General features: G+C 45.9%; 1 protein-coding gene across 1 annotated transcript in view; it reads left to right on the plus strand.

The window, feature by feature from the left end:
* The window catches only part of LOC122945407 (carboxypeptidase O-like), a 383,815-nt gene that overhangs the window by 272,416 nt on the left and 87,631 nt on the right, over nt 1-23,768 (plus strand). Inside the window, exons 10-11 of the mRNA XM_044304477.1 lie at nt 7,885-8,087; nt 15,872-15,956. Coding sequence (XP_044160412.1) covers nt 7,885-8,087; nt 15,872-15,956 — 288 coding nt within the window. The remainder of the gene's footprint in view (nt 1-7,884; nt 8,088-15,871; nt 15,957-23,768) is intronic.

Raw genomic sequence — 23,768 nt, forward strand, 5'->3', positions numbered from 1 at the left:
TAAGCACGGCCAGGGACGCTATATCTCCCTAACTGCACACTGGGTAAATGTAGTGGCAGCTGGGCCCCAGGCGGAGAGCTGTTTGGCGCACTTCCTTCCGCCGCCAAGGATCGCAGGGCAACATTCTTTGCCTCCTGTTGCCACCTCCTACTTCTCGGCTTCCTCCTCCTCTTCTTCCACCTGCTCATCCAGTCAGCCACACACCTTCACCACCAACTTCAGAACAGCCCGGGGTAAACGTCAGCAGGCCATTCTGATAATGGGCGAAATCTCGTTGCAGCTCTGGGACTAGCCGGTTTGACGCACATCCCTTGCCTGGCGCATGTGCTGAATTTGGTGGTGCAGAAGTTCATTCACAACTACTCCGACATGTCAGAGCTGCTGCATAAAGTGCGGGCCATCTGTTTGCGCTTCCGGCGTTCACATCCTGCCGCTGCTCGCCTGTCTGCGCTACAGCGTAACTTCGGCCTTCCCGCTCACCGCCTCATATGCGACGTGCCCACCAGGTGGAACTCCATCTTGCACATGCTGGACAGACTGTGCGAGCAGCAGCAGGCCATAGTGGAGTTTCAGCTGCAGCACGCACGGGTCAGTCGCACTGCGGAACAGCACCACTTCACCACCAATGACTGGGCCTCCATGCGAGACCTGTGTGCCCTGTTGCGCTGTTTCGAGTACTCCACCAACATGGCCAATGGCGATGACGCTGTTATCAGCGTTACTATACCACTTCTATGTCTCCTTGAGAAAACACTTAGGGCGATGATGGAAGAGGAGGTGGCCCAGGAGGAGGAGGAGGAGGAAGAGGGGTCATTTTTAGCACTTTCAGGCCAGTCTCTTCGAAGTGACTCAGAGGGAGGTTTTTTGCAACAGCAGAGGCCAGGTACAAATGTGGCCAGCCAGGGCCCACTACTGGAGGACGAGGATGAGGAGGAGGAGGATGAAGCATGGTAACAGCGGGGTGGCACCCAACGCAGCTCGGGCCCATCACTGGTGCGTGGCTGGGGGGAAAGGCAGGACGATGACGATACGCCTCCCACAGAGGACAGCTTGTCCTTACCCCTGGGCAGCCTGGCACACATGAGCAACTACATGCTGCAGTGCCTGCGCAACGACAGCAGAGTTGCCCACATTTTAACGTGTGTGGACTACTGGGTTGCCACCCTGCTGGATCCACGGTACAAAGACAATGTGCCCACCTTACTTCCTGCACTGGAGCGTGATAGGAAGATGCGCGAGTACAAGCGCACGTTGGTAGACGCGCTACTGAGAGCATTCCCAAATGTCACAGGGGAACAAGTGGAAGCCCAAGGCCAAGGCAGAGGAGGAGCAAGAGGTCGCCAAGGCAGCTGTGTGACGGCCAGCTCCTCTGAGGGCAGGGTTAGCATGGCAGAGATGTGGAAATGTTTTGTCAACACGCCACAGCTAACTGCGCCACCACCTGATACGCAACGTGTTAGCAGGAGGCAACATTTCACTAACATGGTGGAACAGTACGTGTGCACACCCCTCCACGTACTGACTAATGGTTCGGCCCCATTCAACTTCTGGGTCTCTAAATTGTCCACGTGGCCAGAGCTAGCCTTTTATGCCTTAGAGGTGCTGGCCTGCCCGGCGGCCAGCGTTTTGACTGAACGTGTATTCAGCACGGCAGGGGGCGTCATTACAGACAAACGCAGCCGCCTGTCTACAGCCAATGTGGACAAGCTGACGTTCATAAAAATAAACCAGGCATGGATCCCACAGGGATTAGACATTAACTACCTCCCCTTAACCATATATTTTTGTACTCCAGGGCACGTCCTCATTCAATCCTATTTTTATTTTCATTTTACCATTATATTGCGAGGCTACCCAAAGTTGAATGAACCTCTCCTCTGTCTGGGTGCCGGGGCCTAAATATATGTCAATGGACTGTTCCAATGTTGGGTGACGTGAAGCCTGATTCTCTGCTATGACATGCAGACTAATTCTCTGCTGACATGAAGCCAGATTCTCTGTTACAGGACCTCTCTCCTCTGCCTGGGTGCTGGGCCTAAATATCTGACAATGAACTGTTGCAGTGGTGGCTAACATGAAGCCTGATTCTCTGCTATGACATGCAGACTAATTCTCTGCTGACATGATGACAGATTCTCTGTTACGGGACCTCTCTCCTCTGCCTGTGTGCTGGGCCTAAATATATGCCAATGGACTGTTGCAGTGGTGGCTGACGTGAAGCCTGATTCTCTGCTATGACATGCAGACTGATTCTCTGCTGACATGAAGACAGATTCTCTGTTACGGGACCTCTCTCCTCTGCCTGTGTGCTGGGCCTAAATATATGCCAATGGACTGTTGCAGTGGTGGCTGACGTGAAGCCTGATTCTCTGCTATGACATGCAGACTGATTCTCTGCTGACATGAAGCCAGATCCTCAATTACGGGACCTCTCTCCTCTGCCTGGCTGCTGGGCCTAAATATATGACAATGGACTGTTGCACTGGTGGCTGACGTGAAGCCTGATTCTCTGCGATGACATGCAGACTGATTCTCTGCTGACATGAAGCCAGATCCTCTGTTACGGGACCTCTCTCCTCTGCCTGGGTGCTGGGCCTAAATATCTGACAATGGACTTTTGCAGTGGTGGCTGACGTGAAGCCTGATTCTCTGCTATGACATGCAGACTGATTCTCTGCTGACATGAAGCCAGATTCTCTGTTACGGGACCTCTCTCCTCTGCCTGGGTGCTGGGCCTAAATATCTGACAATGGACTGTTGCAGTGGTGGCTGACGTGAAGCCTGATTCTCTGCTATGACATGCAGACTGATTCTCTGCTGACATGAAGCCAGATCCTCTGTTACGGGACCTCTCTCCTCTGCCTGGGTGCTGGGCCTAAATATATGCCAATGGACTGTTGCAGTGGTGGCTGACGTGAAGCCTGATTCTCTGCTATGACATGCAGACTGATTCTCTGCTGACATGAAGCCAGATCCTCTGTTACGGGACCTCTCTCCTCTGCCTGTGTGCTGGGCCTAAATATATGACAAAGGCCTGTTGCACTGGTGGCTGACTTGAAGCCTGATTCTCTGCTATGACATGCAGACTGATTCTCTGCTGACATGAAGCCAGATCCTCTGTTACGGGACCTCTCTCCTCTGCCTGGGTGCTGGGCCTAAATATATGACAATGGACTGTTGCACTGGTGGCTGACGTAAAGCCTAATTCTCTGCTATGACATGCAAACTGATTCTCTGCTGACATGAAGCCAGATCCTCTGTTACGGGACCTCTCTCCTCTGCCTGGTTGCTGGGCCTAAATATATGACAATGGACTGTTGCACTGGTGGCTGACGTGAAGCCTGATTCTCTGCTATGACATGCAGACTGATTCTCTGCTGATATGAAGCCAGATCCTTTGTTACGGGACCTCTCTCCTCTGCCTGGGTGATGGGCCTAAATATCTGACAATGGACTGTTGCACTGGTGGCTGATGTGAAGCTTGATTCTCTGCTATGACATGCAGACTGATTCTCTGCTGATATGAAGCCAGATTCTCTGTTACGGGACCTCTCTCCTCTGCCTGGGTGCTGGGCCTAAATATCTGACAATGGACTGTTGCAGTGGTGGCTGACGTGAAGCCTGATTCTCTGCTATGACATGCAGACTGATTCTCTGGTGACATGAAGCCAGATCCTCTGTTACGGGACCTCTCTCCTCTGCCTGGGTGCTGGGCCTAAATATATGCCAATGGACTGTTGCAGTGGTGGCTGACGTGAAGCCTGATTCTCTGCCATGACATGCAGACTGATTCTCTGCTGACCTGAAGCCTGATCCTCTGTTACGGGACCTCTCTCCTCTGCCTGGGTGCTGGGCCTAAATATATGACAATGGACTGTTGCACTGGTAGCTGACGTGAAGCCTGATTCTCTGCTATGACATGCAGACTGATTCTCTGCTGACATGAAGCCAGTTTCTCTGTTACGGGACCTCTCTCCTCTGCCTGTGTGCTGGGCCTAAATATATGCCAATGGACTGTTGCAGTGGTGGCTGACGTGAAGCCTGATTCTCTGCTATGACCCACAGACTGATTCTCTGCTGACATGAAGCCAGATCCTCTGTTACGGGACCTCTCTCCTCTGCCTGGGTGCTGGGCCTAAATATATGACAATGGACTGTTGCACTGGTGGCTGACGTGAAGCCTGATTCTCTGCTATGACATGCAAACTGATTCTCTGCTGACATGAAGCCAGATCCTCTGTTACGTGACCTCTCTCCTCTGCCTGGGTGCTGGGCCTAAATATATGACAATGGACTGTTGCACTGGTGGCTGACGTGAAGCCTGATTCTCTGCTATGACATGCAGACTGATTCTCTGCTGACATGAAGCCAGATTCTCTGTTACAGGACCTCTCTCCTCTGCCTGGGTGCTGGGCCTAAATATCTGACAATGGACTGTTGCAGTGGTGGCTGACGTGAAGCCTGATTCTCTGCTATGGGACCTCTCTCCAATTGATATTGGTTAATTTTTATTTATTTTATTTTATTTTTATTTTAATTCATTTCCCTATCCACATTTGTTTGCAGGGGGTTTACCTACATGTTGCTGCCTTTTGCAGCCCTCTAGCCCTTTCCTGGGCTGTTTTACAGCCTATTTAGTGCCGAAAAGTTCGGGTACCCATTGACTTCAATGGGGTTCGGGTTCGGGACGAAGTTCGGATCGGGTTCGGATCCCGAACCCGAACATTTCCGGGAAGTTCGGCCGAACTTCTCGAACCCGAACATCCAGGTGTCCGCTCAACTCTAGTGCTGATATATTTGGCAACCTAATGCCTAGTAAAGGCCCCAGGTCTGCCTGCAATGTATTCCTATCAGGAAGTGCCTCTCTAGCGCACTGTCAGTGTAGTTCTGACAGTATCATAAAATGTAGTTCATAAGCCATGCATTGTATTATATAAGCAATCAAAAGCAATTAAAATTCTCCTGTGGAACTACTAAATGGTTAAAAAAATATTTTCAAAATGTAATAAATGAAATCCTAGTTAAAAAATACACAACTTTAATTTTTGTAATTTTTCCCTTGTACAGCTTTTTCAAGGAAAAATTGAAAAAATAAAATCCCCTCCACATTTGGTATCACCACATTTGAGACAACCCACACTATACAACAAAAATAATTTATCCCATACGATGGACACCGTAAAAATAAAATAAAAAAACTATTCCAGCATTGCTGTTTTTTTCCTTCTTTGCCATCAACAAAATAAAAAGCGATAAAAAAAGTTATGTACCCTAAAATTATACTAATGAAAAGTACACGTCATCCCGTAAAAATCAAGCCCTCACACAGCTCTGTCGAAAGAAAAATGTTAATGTTATGGGTCTTGGGATGTAGTAATGTAAACTAATTTTCTTTTTCGTAAAGCAATGTTTTGAACTTTTGACTTTCAGGTTCCATATCTCACTATCTACTACAGATTTGATTGTAAGACTACCATCATTTCATAGAAATTCATCTTGGCTATCTCACACATAAATTGGACTTGCAACTATTTAGCATATGATTAGCTATGCAGTTAAAGGACATCTGTCAGCAGATTTGTTTTTATACATGCAAATGATCCTCTAGGAGCAATGGTGGCATTGCCGTTACTCTGGGATGCTTTGCTCTCTCTGCAACTGACGTATCCCCTACACTTTGATAGGGCCAGGCAATGTAAATTTGATCACACATGCCTGGTTCTGTCAATCAAAGTGGAGAGGGCGCGGCAGTTGTAGAGAAAGCAGAGCCTCTAGGTTTAATGCCCCAGTTGCTCCTAGAGGCTTATTTGCATATATTAAAACATCATTTTTCTCAGCAATGTGGGAATATATGAACCTGGGACCAATATAGATAGCTTCAGCTGCTAAGCACACATACAAGAGGTCATACAGTTTCATTGATATATATCTTCAGACAGATGCCCTTTAATTAGTAAGCTATGTGTAGCCCAAAATGGTGCCACTGAAAACTACCATGAACAAGCCCTAATCAATGGAAAAATTTAAATTTTATAACTTTTAGAAATGTACTATTCTGTCTCAGCATCGGTTGTACCTGCGACAAGCTTCTTGTAGACCCAGTCTGTAAGGATGTATGCGGCAGGTTGAATGATGACTTTAACAGATAGCTTACTCAATGAATAAAGACTCCAGAGGTAATTTTCAATGCTTCTTTATGCTTCAAGGTAGCAAGGATAAGAACATAGAGGCTTTTTCATAGTTAAATTTCTAATGAAGTTACACAGCTCTCACACTCTGCAGTCTCTTCACAACAAATATACAAAATGGAGTTACAGCAGGAAATGGAGGATGGGAACAACCAGCTAGCCAGAAACAGCAAGGGTGTAAGGATCAGGGGCGTAACTGCCATAGTGGCAGACCATGCAACTGCTATGGGGCCCCAGGGCAAGAGGGGGCCCAGTTGGGATTATCTCCTCTTCTACTGGGGATGAAAACTTGGTCAGGACTCTACCCTCCTAAAGGAAGAACTTTTAGCAAATGAGGCATTGGTAGAAATGGTCCAAGGGTCATTGGTAGAAATGGTCCAGGGGGCCTGGTTTGATCCTTGCTATGGGGCCCTTACTTCTCTATGTACGCCACTGGTAAGGATCATACCAAATAATATAGTAACATGTAATAACAACGGCTAGACAGTAAAAGCTGCAGGGCAGCACAGTGACAATGAAAAAAAAATTGCTTGGTCACTAATAGAGATGAGTGAATTTTCTAAAGTTCGATTAGGCTAATTTGCCAAATTTTACAAAAAGATTTGCTTCGTGACAAATTACTTTGCCACAAAGCGCATTTTTTTAGTAGTGGTGGGTGCGATGATAGGTGTAATGACAGAATGTAAAAACTGTGCGAAATCACGCCGGCAGATGTGGTGATATGTCGTCATACGTCACCATGCACAGGATTCCGGACGAGATCTTCAATCAAGTGGGATTCAATTCTCTCAAAATGCATATGGAGAAAGGGATTAATCACATAATACCTAAAACACATTAAAAATATTTGAATTTAAGTTGTAGTTTTTGTCAAAGCAAATTTGTAACAATCCAATTATCGTACACCCCAAAACAACTGTCTGCAAATTAATTACTGGCTTGGATATAATACTAACCTATATCTCAAGGTCTGTTTAAATGGTGAAACCTACTTATAGAGTAGCTGTCTTCCAACTGGTAGTTCCAGAGGCATGCTTTATTTTCCTTCTTGTAAAGAGAGCTTCTGTATATAACAGCTGCATTGCTGCTCTATAGAAATGCAAGGAAACATCAAAACTGCAGGGTATGAAAAAATACTTTGGGGGAGATTCATCAAAAGTAGTTTAAAGGAAAACTAGCTTAGTTGCCCATAGAAAATAATCACATTCCACCTTACATGTTTCAGAGCTCCTTTCAAAAATGAAAGGTGCACTCTACGATTGATCTCTATGGGCAACTAAACCTGGTTTCCTATACAACACTTTTGACAAATCTCCACCATTGATTTAAATTTGGAACTGAATATGAATGAACATATGTAGTTATGAAATTTCTATTCAGTAACTTAAACATCATAAAGTCATCTTATTCAAGTGATAAAATCAATAGCTGATAAAATGAGGGGATTGGTTACTTACAAAAGGCTTAATGATAATGAATTAAGTGGCACTTATACTGTATTTTATAAGGGAAAGTGTTTTTATTGAAAAGCATATGTTAGCCCTATTCATCTCTTACATTAAGCCAATTCATATGGGATATTACATCTACTATTAATTTTCTTTAATGAAAACTGGGTTCACACTGATAATAACAATGCAACTACAAGGTCATTTGTGAATTATTTTTCTTATTTTTATTCCATTTTTCCATCCAGCAATTGGTGCTTCAACAAATTGCAGCAACATTACATTCTGTGGAACAGGACCTGCATCAGAACCAGAGGTCCAGGCTTTATCACAGTTAGTGAGCAGTCTTAAATCTGACATCTTGTGCTTCCTGACAATGCACTCATATGGACAGCTTATTCTCCTTCCTTATGGGTACACAAAAGATCCATCTGTTAATCACGATGAGCAGGTAAGCAAGATTTAATAAAAATATTTATTTTATAGAAGTACATATTGAAGTCTTGAGTACTATATGTTACCTGATTTTATGAATGAAAGATTGACTTTAGAATATAACTATAACAACCATATGGTCTCAGGCTTTTGCAGCACATGGCATTCATTCTATCAAGGGTATACTTACCAAAGTATCAGATTATGAAGTTGCTATAGCTCTGCTGTAGCGAGGGGAGCCAAGAAAGTACTACCAGAACCAGTATTGAGGCCAGTATTAGTAAAAAAAAAAAAAAAAAAATGCGGGTTAGAGATGAGCAAATTTCTTGAAATTCGCTTTGGGTCCAATACTGATGAATCAGTTAAAAAATCTGATTTGGATCCACATCGATTCTAAAGGTTCCAACCTTATAATTTTTTTTGTAATTAACAGAAAGGTTCAATTAAATGACCCATTCTACAAGCACACTGTACACTGGTATTGACAATTTGCAATGGTATATTGATGCAATTAATGGCTCACCTCACCTCCAGACTAAATAAAGTCAGGTGCTCACGTACAAAGGTTTACCCCAATAGCCAGAATGCATCAAATTAAAGTATTAAGACGGTCAATCAGACCATAGGGGGCTGTATCAAACAGGTAGTACATTTATTTGATTATATTAAAATGTATAAAAAAGTATAAAAAACTTATATTGATGCAATTGACAGTCTACAATGGGGCTGGTTGTTGTGGCGTGCTGACAAAGCTTTTCCACATTTCGGCCATGCTTATCCTGCTTTCTGAGGTGCTGGCGGTGCCCCAGCTGCTTTGGCGACCTCTTCCTCTGCCTTTGCCTTGTGTTTTCCTGTGCCCCTGCTGTCAGGTGAGAATGCCACCAGCAATGCGTCTACCAGCGTGTGCTTGTACTCGCGCATCTTATGATCACGCTCCAGTGAGGGAATTGAGGATGGTACGTTGGTCTTGTAACCGGGATCCAGCAGCGTGGCCACCCAGTAATCAGCACAAGTTAGGATGTGGGCAACTCGACGGTCGTTGCGGAGACACTGCAGCATGTAATCGCTCATGTGTGCCAGGCTGCCCAGAGGCAATGAAAAGCTGTCCTCTGTGTGAGGTGTATCATCTGTGTCCTCTGTATCCCCCCAGCCACGCACAAGTGATGGCCATGAGCTGGTCTGTGTGTCACCCTGCTGTGAACAAGGTTCCTCCTCCTCCATCTCCTCCTCCTTATCCTCCACCTCGTCATCCTCCAGAACTATGCCCTGGCTGGACAATTGTGTACCTTGGGTTTGTGGGTGCAGGAACCCAACCTCAGAGCCACTTGTGAATGACTGTCCGGAAACCCTACAAAATGATCCCTCTTCCTCCTCCTCCTCCTGTGCCACATCCTTTTCCATCATCGCCAGGAGCGTTTTTTCAAGGAGGCATAGAAGGGAGATAGTAACGCTGAGAACGGCGTTAACGGCACTGGCCATGTTGATGGAGTACTCAAAACAGCTCAAAAAGGAACACAGGTCTTGCATGAAGGCCCAGTCATTGGTTGTGAAGTGGTGCTGTTCCGCAGAGCGACTCACCCGTGCGTGCTGCAGCTGAAACTCTACTATCGCCTGCTGCTGCTCGCACAGTCTTGCCAGCATGTGCAAGGTGGAGTTCCACCTTGTGGTCAAGTCGCATACGAGGCAGTGAGCGAGAAGTTACGCTGCAGCGCTGACAGGAAAGCAGCAGCACGGTGAGAAGACTGAAATCGTGCACAGACGGCCCACAATTTATGTAGCAGCTCTGACATATCAGAGTAATTTTTAAGGAATCTCTGCACCACCAAATTCATCACATGTGCCAGGAAAGGGATGTGCGTCAAACCGGCTAGTCCCAGAGCTCCTATGAGATTTTGCCCATTATCGCACACCAGCAGGCAGGGCTTGAGGCTCACTGGCACCAACCACTCATCGGTCTGTTGTTCAAGGCCCTTCCACAGCTCCTGCGTGGTGTGGGGTTTGCTCCCCAAACAGATAAGTTTGAAAACTGCCTGCTGTCATTACCCCTGGCTGTGCTGAAGTTGGTGGTGAAGGTGTTACGCTGGCCGGATGATGAGACGGTAGAGGATGAGGAAGCAGAGTAGGAAGAGGAAGCAACAGGAGGCAAACTGAAGTGCCCTGCAATCCTCAGTGGTGGAAGGACATGCGCCAAACTGCTATCCGCTTCAGGCCCAGCAGCCACATTTACCCAGTGTGCTGTTAGGGAGATATAACATCCCTGCCCGTGCTTACTGGTCCACGTATCCGTAGTGAGGTGCACTTGCCACAGATGGCGTTGCGCAGTGCACACCTGATTTTCTCCCCACTTGGTTGTGCAGGGAAGGGATGGCTCTCCTGGAAATATAGTAGCGGCTGAGCACGACGTACTGTGGGACAGCCACCGCCATAAGGCCTTTAAAACTCTGCGTCTCCACCAGACAGAATGACAGCATTTCAAGGTGGATGAAGAGGCCAAAGCTGCAGCAGAAGAGGAAGCAGGAGGAGCCAGAGACCTTTTTTTGTTTTTGAGGTGTCTACTTTACTGCAGCTTGTGCTTTGCAATTAAATGCCTGGTCATGCAGGTTGTGCTCAGGTTGAGAACGTTTATGCCTCACTTTAGGCTATGATTGCATAGCATGCAAACCACTCTTGTCTTGTCGTCAGCACATTGTCTGAAGAACTGCCACGCAAGGGAACTTCTTGGAGCTGGCTTTGGTGTGCTCTGTCCCTTGCTGTGGTGGGCAGTAGCAGGTGTACTGTCTAGGGGACGGCCACTCTGCTTTTGCACCCTGCTCCCTCTTCTGCTGTGCTGGTGGCTCTCTGCGACCACCGCCTCTTCCTCCAAACTACATAGGTCACTCTCATGACCTTGATTCCATGTGGGGTCGAGGACCTCATCGTCCTCCACATCATCTTCCACCCAGTCTTCACCCCTGCCCTCCTTGTCTGTCTGCACATTTCGAAAGCAGTTGGCACCTGTGTTTTGTCATCATCCAAGACAAGCTGCGATGGTCCTCCCTAGTACTCATCTTGAAAGATAAGTCGTTGGGCATCAGTGCACCAAATCTCTTCCACTTCTGGGGCAGGGATAGGTGGATGGCACTGGGAAACCCTGCTAACAGAGTCATCAAAAAGCAGAAGAGACTGCTGCATTACTTGGGGCTCAGACTGCTGATTTGCAAGAGGGTGAGGTGAAAGACTGATGAACATTGGCTGCAGGTGCCAACTCTGATCTTTTATCAGGAGGCTGGGTGTGATACAATGTGAAGGAACTGGAGGCACTATCAGCAACCCAATCTACTGTACTTGTTCTGGCCTCACCATATGTACAGCCGCATTAGGCCTGACCAATTACCGGCTGCAGGTTCTGTCTCCTACTCGCACCTGAAGAAGTGGTTTCACTTGTAGGCAGATCGATCACGTCCTCTCCCTGCAACAGGAGCTCCACCAGCAGCACCACGACATGGGCCACGTCCCTTATTTGACGCTCTCCTCATGTTTCTAAAATGTAGGAACTTGCCCTAAATGGGTGTTTAATAGCAGAGTAGAACGACAGTATGTAAAGGTTGTATCTCACAAGTACAGATCCAGACTAGGCCGCAATTAAAGTTTTTTTGCCCAAAATGGTTGTTTTTCAAATAACTAAATAGAACCTAAGTTTGTAAACGGTGTATCTCACACGTACTGATGCAGACTAGGCCGCAATTAAAGTGTTTTGCCCAAAATGATTGTTTTTCAAATAAATGAATAGAACCACAGTATCTAAAGTGTATATCTCACAATGACATATGCAGCAAAGGCTGCAAAATTAGTTTTTTTTTCCAAAATGGGTGTTTGTTTAATAACTGATTATGACAGCAGTATATAACCCTTGAATTTCACATGTATAGAGTCTGGGTCACATGCTGCACTGGCCAATCACAGCCATGCCATTAGTAGGCATGGCTGTGATGGCTTCTAAGGTCACACAGTTAAACGCTTGTTGATTAGCTGCAGCCTTTCAAAAAGCGCCAAAAAATCGCCGAACAACAACCCGAATCCGAACTTTTACTGAAATGTTCAGGTTTGCTCAACCCTACTAGTGGACATGAAAATTGGCTTGCTAAATGATTATGCATGCTGTATGAAAATGTAAGCCTTACAAGTGTTTTGTTGGTTAAAGGAGACTACTAGAGTTAAATGACGCGAGCTGCAGAAGCTTAATCTGAAGTCACTTCATTCAAAACTTCAGAATAATACTGTACGGGGATTCGTCTCAGTACAGTATTAGAATGAATGAGCTCCAATAAGCTGAAGTTAGTTATTCACAAAGTCGATTATGACTTTGTTGAAAAACTTCGGCAATTGATTTTTAAAGTGGAAAACCACTTTAAAATTTGAAACCGAACTTGACTTCGGTTCTGACTAGTACCTCAGAACCGAAGCCAAGTTCGATTTTAACTTTTACGGTGGTTTTCTACTTTAAAAATTAACTACCGAAGTTATTCAACTAAGTCATGTGCGAACTTACTTTGGCTCATTGGGGCCCATACATTCTAATACCGTATAGAGACGAATCTCCGTACAGTATTATTCTGAAGTTTTGAACAAAGCGACTTTGGAATAAGCATCCAAACTTTGCTTCGCTCAACTCTAGAGAGTATGCAAGAGGTCCTTTAAGCTCCACATGTACAAACCGGATTCCAAAAAAGTTGGGACACTATACAAATCGTGAATAAAAACTGAATGCAATGATGTGGAGGTGCCAACTTCCAATATTTTATTCCGAATAGAACATAAATCACGGAACAAAAGTTTAAACTGAGAAAATGTACCATTTTAATGGAAAAATATGTTGAATCAGAATTTCATGGTGTCAACAAATCCCCAAAAAGTTGGGACAAGGCCATTTTCACCACTGTGTGGCATCTCCCCTTCTTCTTACAACACTCAACAGACGTCTGGGGACCGAGGAAACCAGTTTCTCAAGTTTAGAAATAGGAATGCTCTCCCATTCTTGTCTAATACAGGCCTCTAACTGTTCAATCGTCTTGGGCCTTCTTTGTTGCACCTTCCTCTTTATGATGCGCCAAATGTTCTCTATAGGTGAAAGATCTGGACTGCAGACTGGCCATTTCAGTACCCGGATCCTTCTTCTACGCAGCCATGATGTTGTGATTGATGCAGAATGTGGTCTGGATGGGATCATATGTTGTTCTAGAACCTGAATATATTTTTCTGCATTGATGGTGCCTTTCCAGACATGCAAGCTGCCCATGCCACACGCACTCATGCAACCCAATACTATCAGAGATGCAGGCTTCTGAACTGAGCGTTGATAACAACTTGGGTTGTCCTTGTCCTCTTTGGTCCGAATGACATGGCGTCCCAGATTTCCAAAAAGAACTTTGAATCGTGACTCGTCTGAGCACTTCCATTTTGCCACACTCCATTTTAAATGATCCCTGGCCCAGTGAAAACGCCTGAGCTTGTGGATCTTGCTTAGAAATGGCTTCTTCTTTGCACTGTAGAGTTTCAGCTGGCAACGGCAGATGGCACGGTGGATTGTGTTCACTGTCAATGGTTTCTGGAAGTATTCCTGAGCCCATTCTGTGATTTCCTTTACAGTAGCATTCCTGTTTGTGGTGCAGTGTCGTTTAAGGGCCCAGTATGGTTTTACGGGCTTGACCCTTACGCACAGAGATTGTTCCAGATTCTCTGAATCTTCGGATGATGTTATGCACAGTTGATGATGATAGATGCAAAGTCTTTGCAATTTTTCGCTGGGTAACACCTTTCTGATATTGCTCCACTATCTTTCTGCGCAAAATTGTGGGAATTGGTGATCCTCTCCCCATCTTGGCTTCTGAGAGACACCGCCACTCTGAGAAGCTCTTTTTATACCCAATCATGTTGCCAATTGACCTAATTAGTGTTAATTGGTCTTCCAGCTTTTCGTTATGCTCACATTTACTTTTTCCAGCCTCTTATTGCTACTTGTCCCAACTTTTTGGGGATTTTTTGACACCGTGAAAATTTGAATCAACGCATTTTTCCTTTAAAATTATACATTTACTCGGATTAAACGTTTGTTCTGTCATCTACGTTCTATTACAAATAAAATATTGACATTTGACATCTCCACATGATTGCATTCAGTTTTTATTCACAATTTGTTTAGTGTCCCAACTTTTTGGGAATCCGGTTTGTATATGGGGTGCAGGCTAAATCGCAATCTTTTATTTGGTCAGATAATTTATAGATGGGCTATAAACAATGCTATGTATTAACAAATAGTCTTTAATGAATAATATAATTTTTTTATATATTTGTACCAATGATAATAACTTGTAAGTATTTCACATCCATAAGGCCAATGGGGCAAATGTATGAAATTGTCTAAAATGAAATCTGTGTTTACAGCCGCAATAATCACATTCAGTTTATTTCTTATAATATTCTTGAAAAATAAAAGCTGTGCCATGACTGATTGATGTGAGAAACAAAGACAGCTTTTCTATTAGACAGTATATATAAAGCTGTTCCTTCCTCTAAATGTTCTAAATATTTCCTCTAAATAACCACTTTAAATGTAAGGCTGCGTTAATATCACCGTTTAGCTTACCATTCTTCTAATCCGTCAGAAGAAGAGGAAAAAAAATAAAGGATCCTGCAAAAAAACTGATCCTGTTGCATCAGTTGTCATCCGTTTGAGACATTTCCATCTGAGATCCATTTTTTTAGACAGAAAAAAAGTACTGCATGCAGGACTTTTTTTTTTGTCTAAAAAGAATAGATCTGAGACAAAAATGGCTCAAATGGATGACAACTGATGCACTGTTCCCTTTTTTTTTACAGGATCCGATTTTTTCTCTTGCTCTCTTCTTATGATGGATCAGAAGAACGGAAAACTAAACGATGATGTGAACTCAGCTTAATTAAGATATATATTTGTCTTTTTATCCTATTTTTTAAAATGTACATTTACACAATGGTCCATATTGTTCAAACCATACCAAAAAACATTATATGAAACAGAGAGGAATTATGGTTATAGAAATATAGATACATAGAAGAGTTAGGTCGGAAAAAAGTGACACGGTCCATCTAATACTTAGGGAGGACCAAATCAAATTCGGATGCTTCATCCGAAGTTAATTCGCATAAAACTTCGTTAGAATAGTGTACGGAGCAAGCGTTCCGTACAGTGTTAGAATGTATTGGCTCTGGTGAGCTGAAGTTATTATTTTGCAAAACTCGGGTAATAACTTCATAAATGAATTCCTACTGTAAAAAACCTTTGTACCGAACTCTGGTTCGGTTCCAGGTGGTACCTTGAAATTGAACCCCAGTTCGGTTCATTGGAGCCAATACATTCTAATACAGTACGAGCCCTCGCTCTGTACAGTATTCTAATAAAGTTTTATGCAAATTGACTCCAGATTAAGCATCCAAAGTCGATTCGCTCATCCCTAGTTATGATAGATACAGGTTTAATGGTTTAAATGTCAGTATACCTAGTTTTTTAGGGCAGTAAAGGGGTTAGTGTCAGTGTCGCTGGCAGCCTTCAAGGGATTGTCCAATATTTTGACATTGATGGATACCCCTGACTTAGGGGCATAGTTGTAACAACAACCATTGTAATCCCCTATAGCTTTCCCACTGCTTAATATAATTGTTTCCCATAAAGTAGTAGCTTTCTAGGTCTACCAAATTCCAGGCTATAAAAAATATTTTCTAAAATAATGTTCCTGTGTTAAGCCAATGAAGCAGATTTTTACATTTTAAATATTGTTTCTACAGTTGTTAGTTGGTCAGAAGGCGGTTTCTAAAATTGCAGAAGCTCATGGTGCTCAGTATCGAGTTGGATCTGCATCTCAAATTCTGTGTAAGTACATGATATTATAAAAATCATGTTTTTTTCTAATCAATGTCATTCATTAGGTTCATGGTGTTTGCACAGTAGTTGCATGACCTGTGTATTGCGCATGCTGTAAAGGAGAAGTTCATTTTGATAACACAGAGCTATAAATCAATAAACGCTCTAAATGGAAAGATACAACTGTGCATACAAAGCACCAGTTTATTCAGTTTGTACTGCTGGAACCATGGTTTTTGTATTCATGTGCTAAGTTTACATGATTGAACCTGCTTCTACCTCAAGAACGTGACCCTGTCATGCACTGTCATGAACTGAGAGTGGGACATGCATGCATAGTTGTCTCCATTTACTGCTTTGGGACACATGCACAGTGGGTATTTGCAGTGCTTAGGCACCAGCAACAGATCCTTTGTAAATGCTCTGATGCTTGGGCCAACAGTGCAAATACAGAAACTGTGCCAGGTGAGATGTCTGGACCTGTCAATCAAGGGGAAGGGGGAGTGTCTGGGGCTGCAGAGTGAGGGTGAATTGGTGCTCCAAGGGCTCAGGTTAGTCCATCTGTGCTCCAACAATCTAATTTGCATACCAAGAAAAAGTGAATTTACTTGTTAATGGCAGATAAGTTATCATTTGTATTAGCAGAGTCAACCCTACTATGCAATATCCCTGATTTAATGGAGTTAACCCTGCTGGCAGATGCATTTTGACTGTAGACTGTAGCAACCAGTGTCAGGTAGCTGCTGCAAAGGCTAATAAGACCATGGGGTGACTGAAAAGGAACATAGATGCACATGACAAGAACATAGGGGGTAATTTATTAAGACAGACATTTTAGACGCCTGTCTTAACCCTACCAATGGCAGTGGAGCCACCAAAGTTATGAAGAAGTGCCGTCCTCTACATAATTCGCTGGTCTAAATGTAAGCCAGCTTCCTTGTCTAAATGTAAGTCCCCTTCCCTTGCCATGCCCCCTTTTTTAGAGCTGGTCTCAGGGGCGTAGCTAGAAATGACTGGGCCCCATAGCAAAAAAAATGTATGGGCCCCCCCCCTCCCAGATCTCCCACCCCCACATACCTCTTAGACCCCCACCTCTTCCAGAGCTCCCACCCAAACACCCTTCCAGGACCTCCCACCCCAACATCCCCACACCCCTCCTAGACCTCCCACCCCCACCCTAAATCTCCCACCGCCAGTCCCCAGATATAATGGTCTAGACATCAAGTGTCCTGCTCCCCCCTCTTGCCTATATAATGGTCCAGACCTCCAGATTCATGCTTCCCCCACTCCCCATATATAATGGTCCAGACCTCCAGGATCCTGCTTCCCCCTACTCCCAATATATAATGGTCCAGACCTCCAGTGTCCTGTTCCCCCCTATATAATGGTCCAGACCTCCAGGGTCCTGCTCCCCCCTTCTTAAATATAATGGTCCAGACCTCCAGGGTCCTGATCCCCCCTTCTCCTTAAATATAATGGTCCAGACCTCCAGGGTCCTGCTCCCCCTCCTCCCCAGATATAATAATCCAGACCTCGGGGATGCCACTCCCCCCTCCTCCCCAGATATAATGGTCCAGACCTCCAGTGTGTTGTTCCCCCCTATATAATGGTCCAGACCAGACCTCCAGGGTCCTGCTCCCCACTTCTCCTTAAATGTACTGGTCCAGACCTCCAGGGTGCTGCTCCCCCCTCCTCCCCAGATATAATGGTCCAGACCTCCAGTGTCCTGTTGCCCCCTATATAATGGTCCAGACCAAACCTCCAGGGTCCTGCTCCTCACTTCTCCTTAAATGTACTGGTCCAGACCTCCAGGGTGCTGCTCCCCCCTCCTCCCCAGATATAATGGTCCAGGACTCCAGAGTAAGTTTTACCAGTCCCAGAGTCAGCCAGCCCTCACCTCACAGCCACTTGAACGTCTGCGCGCCCACACTCCAGCAGCGCTGCCAGGCCCAGCAGCACGCAGCTTTGCTGTACGCTCTGCCTCCTCCACTTCTGGCCAGTTGGAATGCCGCCCAGACTGGGAGCGGGACCACTCCATCTCCTCATTGCAGGTATGCCTCTCTGCCTCCGGCCGCGCCCTATCGCACAGCCCACAGCCTGCAGATAGCGCTTTCTCTGTCTGTCCTGGAGGAGCCTGCGACCCCTGTACCTACGCCACATGAATAAAAAAAATATATAATCCTCAGCCGGTGGCCCGGGCCCCCAGTGGCATAGGGCCCCATAGCCATTGCTATGGCTGCTATGGTGATCCCTACGCCCATGGCTGGTCTGAATGGGGAAAACTGATAGATTGTGGTGCAAATAACCTTTGCATCACAATCTGTGACAGATATATGCCAGAAAACTGTCATAAATGACCCCCATAGTTTAGAAATCACTAAACCACACATAGACTATTAGGTACAATTTGGGGCACCTGTTCACAAGAAGAACATTTCAGAGGGTTCAAAGGCTGGTGGCTAATAGTGTTGGATGCAAATATTTGAATCGCAAATTTGAATTGCAAATATCGGCACTTCGAGAATTTGTGAAGCTTTAGAATATAGTGCTATATATTCGTATTCTCGAATATTCTAGATTTTTTTTTTATCAGTAACCCCCCTCAGATAAGAGCCCCAATATAAATGAGACCCCCATTCAGACCTCAGATCAGCCCCCAGCCTTTCATCAGCCCCCCAGCCTCTCATCATCCCCCCAGCCTCTTATCATCCCCCCAGCCTCTTATCATCCCCCCAGCCTCTTATCATCCCCCCAGCCTCTCATCAGCCCCCTAGCCTTTCATCATCCCCCCAGCCTCTCATCAGCCCCCTAGCCTTTCATCATCCCCACAGCCTCTCATCAGCCCCTAGCCTTTCATCATCCCCCCAGCCTCTTATCATCCCCCCAGGTTCTTATCAGCCCCCCAGCCTCTCATCATCCCTCATACCTTGTACACGGGAGCAGACAGAGGCAAAGCAAAGCAGGCATGTATGGTAGGAAAGCCTGCCCCGTCCCCCATCTGCCTCTCCCATACTCCTGCCAATGTTGTCACTGAAATCTGCCAGCCGATCCCTGTCAACCAGCCCGAGACAAGGCCAGCTGGTCTCTACCAGCATACACTAGTTGCTCTACACCCTGCAAGCCGCGGCTGATCCTCATCAACAAGCCCGCGCTGCAGGCGCTGGGCTTATTTCTTCAGGTAACTGTCAGGTACATTGCAGACTACTGTTCCTATGCAGAGCAGGCTGCAATGTACCGCGCATAATCAACGCAGCACACATTTGCTATTTGTTTGCCCTGTATTCACCCCATAAAACACACAAGCGTTTTTCCCCCATTTTAGGGGAGGGAAGTGCTCCCTATTTAGTGGAAGCTAGTCAGTCCACTGTAGGTTACATTGTGATAGGTTCCAGTGCAGGGTGTTAGGTAGTGTGGTAGGTTCTGCTGTCCATACATACATGCTACAGACATAGTGCTGTGATGTCACAAGTTCACAACAATACTTAGTGCACCAATCAGTAATATGAAGCCAGACCTGCTAAAATGTGAAGTTGCACGTATTGCGCAAAAATATGTGCATCATTAATTGCCGATTTGCGCAATCGCAAATATATTGGTGCACTCCATCTACATATGAACTCTATCTGCATATGAGCAGCTTGAAAAATGTAGCAATACGCGCATATTACATTGCTGATTTTTGCAATAAAGAAAATAATCTATATGATGAATATTCGCCAAAATATTTGTGAAATATTGAGAATTGGAATACTGCCCCTGCCGCTCATCACTTGTGGCTAAAGTAATACATTTACATATAACATATAAAAAAAAGGATTCTTTACTGTAAGAGCAGTGAGACTTTCTGCCTGAAGAGGTTCTGATTGTAAATTCACTAAAATGGTCAGGTTAGATTTCTTGAGTATAATAATAGTACAGATTATAGATACTACTAGATTAATAGAATATTTTTTTTTGCTCCAGGGAGTTATTCTGATTGCCAGATTGAAGTTGGGGAAAAATGTATCCCCTTAGATGAGGTAACTTGGATTCTACTTCATGGGGATTTTTTTATTTGGCTTCCTTTATATCACCTTTGAGGGATGATAGGCTGACTTGAATGAACATTTGTCTTTTTTTCTCCCTTGAAAATGATGATAGTATATAAATGATGTCAGGGTAAATATGAAAAGGATTGGGTACATTCTGCACAGCTCTCACCACTTTCCTGAAAAGTGGGTAAGGACAGGACCAGATGGCGTAAAAGATGATAAATCTTTGGCAGCTCAGAGCTGTTGTAGATTTCAGTCTAGTCACAAGGACTGCTGGAGGATGGGTCAGTTGTGCCTAATTTATGACGAGGCGTGTAGACGACTGCAAGGCATAAAACCCTGGTCTATGATAAATTCTCCCCATACACCCTGCTTCAAATCCAGGATGTAAATGTATAGGGGAGTCAGGAGAAATAGCAGTTGGAAGGGCAGCTGCCTGGCTGATGGATGCTAATTATCCATTAACCCCTTCCCGACCTTTGACGTACTGTTACGTCATGGGAACCACTGAGTACGTCATAGTGATCAGGCGGGCACCGGAACAGTGCGCAATCGATCACTGCAGGGGCCCGGCAGTCCGTGGTAGCCGGGCTCATGCTGTATTCGCCGGAATCGCAGTAAAAGCAGATGCCGGCGGATTGACCACTTCTATGCCGCGTTCCGCACTGACCGCGACATAGAAGAGATTTGTGTCGGGTGAGGGAGAGCATCGAGTCCCCGCGCTGCTGTGGCGGGGACCTGATGCGACACAAGGCAGCCCGATGCCGTGCAGAGGCTGCCCAATGCCTTGCACGGCATCGGGAACTGCCTTCTACGGGAGCTGAGGAGATCCAGCCTCAGGCTGGGCCTCCTCGGCAACCTGTTAGTGTATGACTCAGTGTCATACACTAACAGGCAATGCATTACAATACAGATGTATTGTAATGTATTGAATAGAAAAGATACAGCGGCTCACCCTCTCTCTATATGAATAAGGTGCTCACCCCCAGGTCCCACCCTCAGGACCGGATAGAGAATTTGGTAAAAGTATGAGGGGGCACACTCCAAGAGGAAACACAAAGCGGTGATAGTGATGATACACTTTAACCACCTCCGGACCGCCTAACGCACATGTGCGTTCCGGAGGTGACAGGCTGGCGCACAGTCACGCATATATGCGTCATCTCGCGAGACGCGAGATTTCCTGTGAACGCGCGCACACAGGCGCGCGCGCTCACAGGAACGGAAGGTAAGCGAGTGGATCTCCAGCCTGCCAGCGGCGATCGCTCGCTGGCAGGCTGGAGATCCGAATTTTTTAACCCCTAACAGGTATATTAGACGCTGTTTTCATAACAGCGTCTAATATACCTCCTACCTGGTCCTCTGGTGGTCCCTTTTGTTAGGATCGACCACCAGAGGACTCAGGTAGGTCAGTACAGTCGCACCAAACACCACACTACACTACACTACACTACACCCCCCCCCCGTCACTTATTAACCCCTTATAAACCCCTGATCACCCATGATCACCCCATATAAACTCCCTGATCACCCCCCTGTCATTGATCACCGCCCTGTCATTGATCACCCCCCTGTCAGGCTCCGTTCAGACGTCCGTATGATTTTTACGGATCCACGGATACATGGATCGGATCCGCAAAAAGCATACGGACGTCTGAATAGAGCCTTACAGGGGGGTGATCAATGACAGGCGGGTGATCACCCATATACACTCCCTGATCACCCCCTGTCATTGATCACACCCCTGTCATTGATCACTCCCCTGTAAGGCTCCATTCAGACGTCCGCATGATTTTTACGGATCCATGGATACATGGATCGGATCCGCAAAACACATACGGACGTCTGAATGGAGCCTTACAGGGGGGTGATCAATGACAGGCGGGTGATCACCCATATACACTCCCTGATCACCCCCCTGTCATTGATAACCCCCCTGTAAGGCTCCATTCAGACGTCCGCATGCGTTTTGTGGATCCGATCCATGTATCCATGGATCCGTAAAAAATCATGCGGATGTCTGAATGGAGCCTTACAGGGGGGGTGATCAGTGACAGGGGGGTGATCACCCTGATTACCCTGATCACCCCCTGTCATTGATAACCCCCTGTAAGGCTCCATTCAGACATCCGCATGCGTTCTGTGGATCCGATACATGTATCCATGGATCCGTAAAAAATCATGCGGATGTCTGAATGGAGCCTTACAGGGGGGGGTGATCAGTGACAGGGGGGTGATCACCCTGATTACCCTGATCACCCCCTGTCATTGATAACCCCCCTGTAAGGCTCCATTCAGACGTCCGCATGCGTTCTGTGGATCCGATACATGTATCCATGGATCCGTAAAAAATCATGCGGATGTCTGAATGGAGCCTTACAGGGGGGGTGATCAGTGACAGGGGGGTGATCACCCTGATTACCCTGATCACCCCCTGTCATTGATAACCCCCCTGTAAGGCTCCATTCAGACGTCCGCATGCGTTCTGTGGATCCGATACATGTATCCATGGATCCGTAAAAAATCATGCGGATGTCTGAATGGAGCCTTACAGGGGGGGTGATCAGTGACAGGGGGGTGATCACCCTGATTACCCTGATCACCCCCTGTCATTGATAACCCCCCTGTAAGGCTCCATTCAGACGTCTGCATGCGTTCTGTGGATCCGATACATGTATCCATAGATCCGTAAAAAATCATGCGGATGTCTGAATGGAGCCTTACAGGGGGGGTGATCAGTGACAGGGGGGTGATCACCCTGATCACCCCCTGTCATTGATAACCCCCCTGTAAGGCTCCATTCAGACGTCCGCATGCGTTTTGTGGATCCGATCCATGTATCCATGGATCCGTAAAAAATCATGCGGATGTCTGAATGGAGCCTTACAGGGGGGGTGATCAGTGACAGGGGGGTGATCACCCTGATTACCCTGATCACCCCCTGTCATTGATAACCCCCCTGTAAGGCTCCATTCAGACGTCCGCATGCGTTCTGTGGATCCGATACATGTATCCATGGATCCGTAAAAAATCATGCGGATGTCTGAATGGAGCCTTACAGGGGGGGTGATCAGTGACAGGGGAGTGATCACCCTGATTACCCTGATCACCCCCTGTCATTGATAACCCCCCTGTAAGGCTCCATTCAGACGTCCGCATGCGTTCTGTGGATCCGATACATGTATCCATGGATCCGTAAAAAATCATGCGGATGTCTGAATGGAGCCTTACAGGGGGGGTGATCAGTGACAGGGGGGTGATCACCCTGATTACCCTGATCACCCCCTGTCATTGATAACCCCCCTGTAAGGCTCCATTCAGACGTCCGCATGTGTTTTGTGGATCCGATCCATGTATCCATGGATCCGTAAAAAATCATGCGGATGTCTGAATGGAGCCTTACAGGGGGGGTGATCAATGACAGGGGGGTGATCAGGGAGTCTATATGGGTGATCACCCCCCTGTCATTGATCACCCCCCTGTCATTGATCACCCCCCCCCCCCCTTCCCGGAAAGGCTCCATTCAGACATTTTTTTTGGCACAAGTTAGCGGAAATTTTTTGTTTGTTTTTGTTTTTGTTTTTTCTTACTAAGTCTCATATTCCACTAACTTGTGTCAAAAAATAAAATCTCACATGGACGCACCATACCCCTCACGGAATCCAAATGCGTAAACATTTTTAGACATTTATATTCCAGACTTCTTCTCACGCTTTAGGGCCCCTAAAAAGCCAGGGCAGTATAAATACCCCACATGTGACCCCATTTCGGAAAGAAGATACCCCAAGGT

Source organism: Bufo gargarizans, chromosome 8 (assembly GCF_014858855.1).
Source record: "Bufo gargarizans isolate SCDJY-AF-19 chromosome 8, ASM1485885v1, whole genome shotgun sequence".
NCBI lineage: Eukaryota > Metazoa > Chordata > Amphibia > Anura > Bufonidae > Bufo > Bufo gargarizans.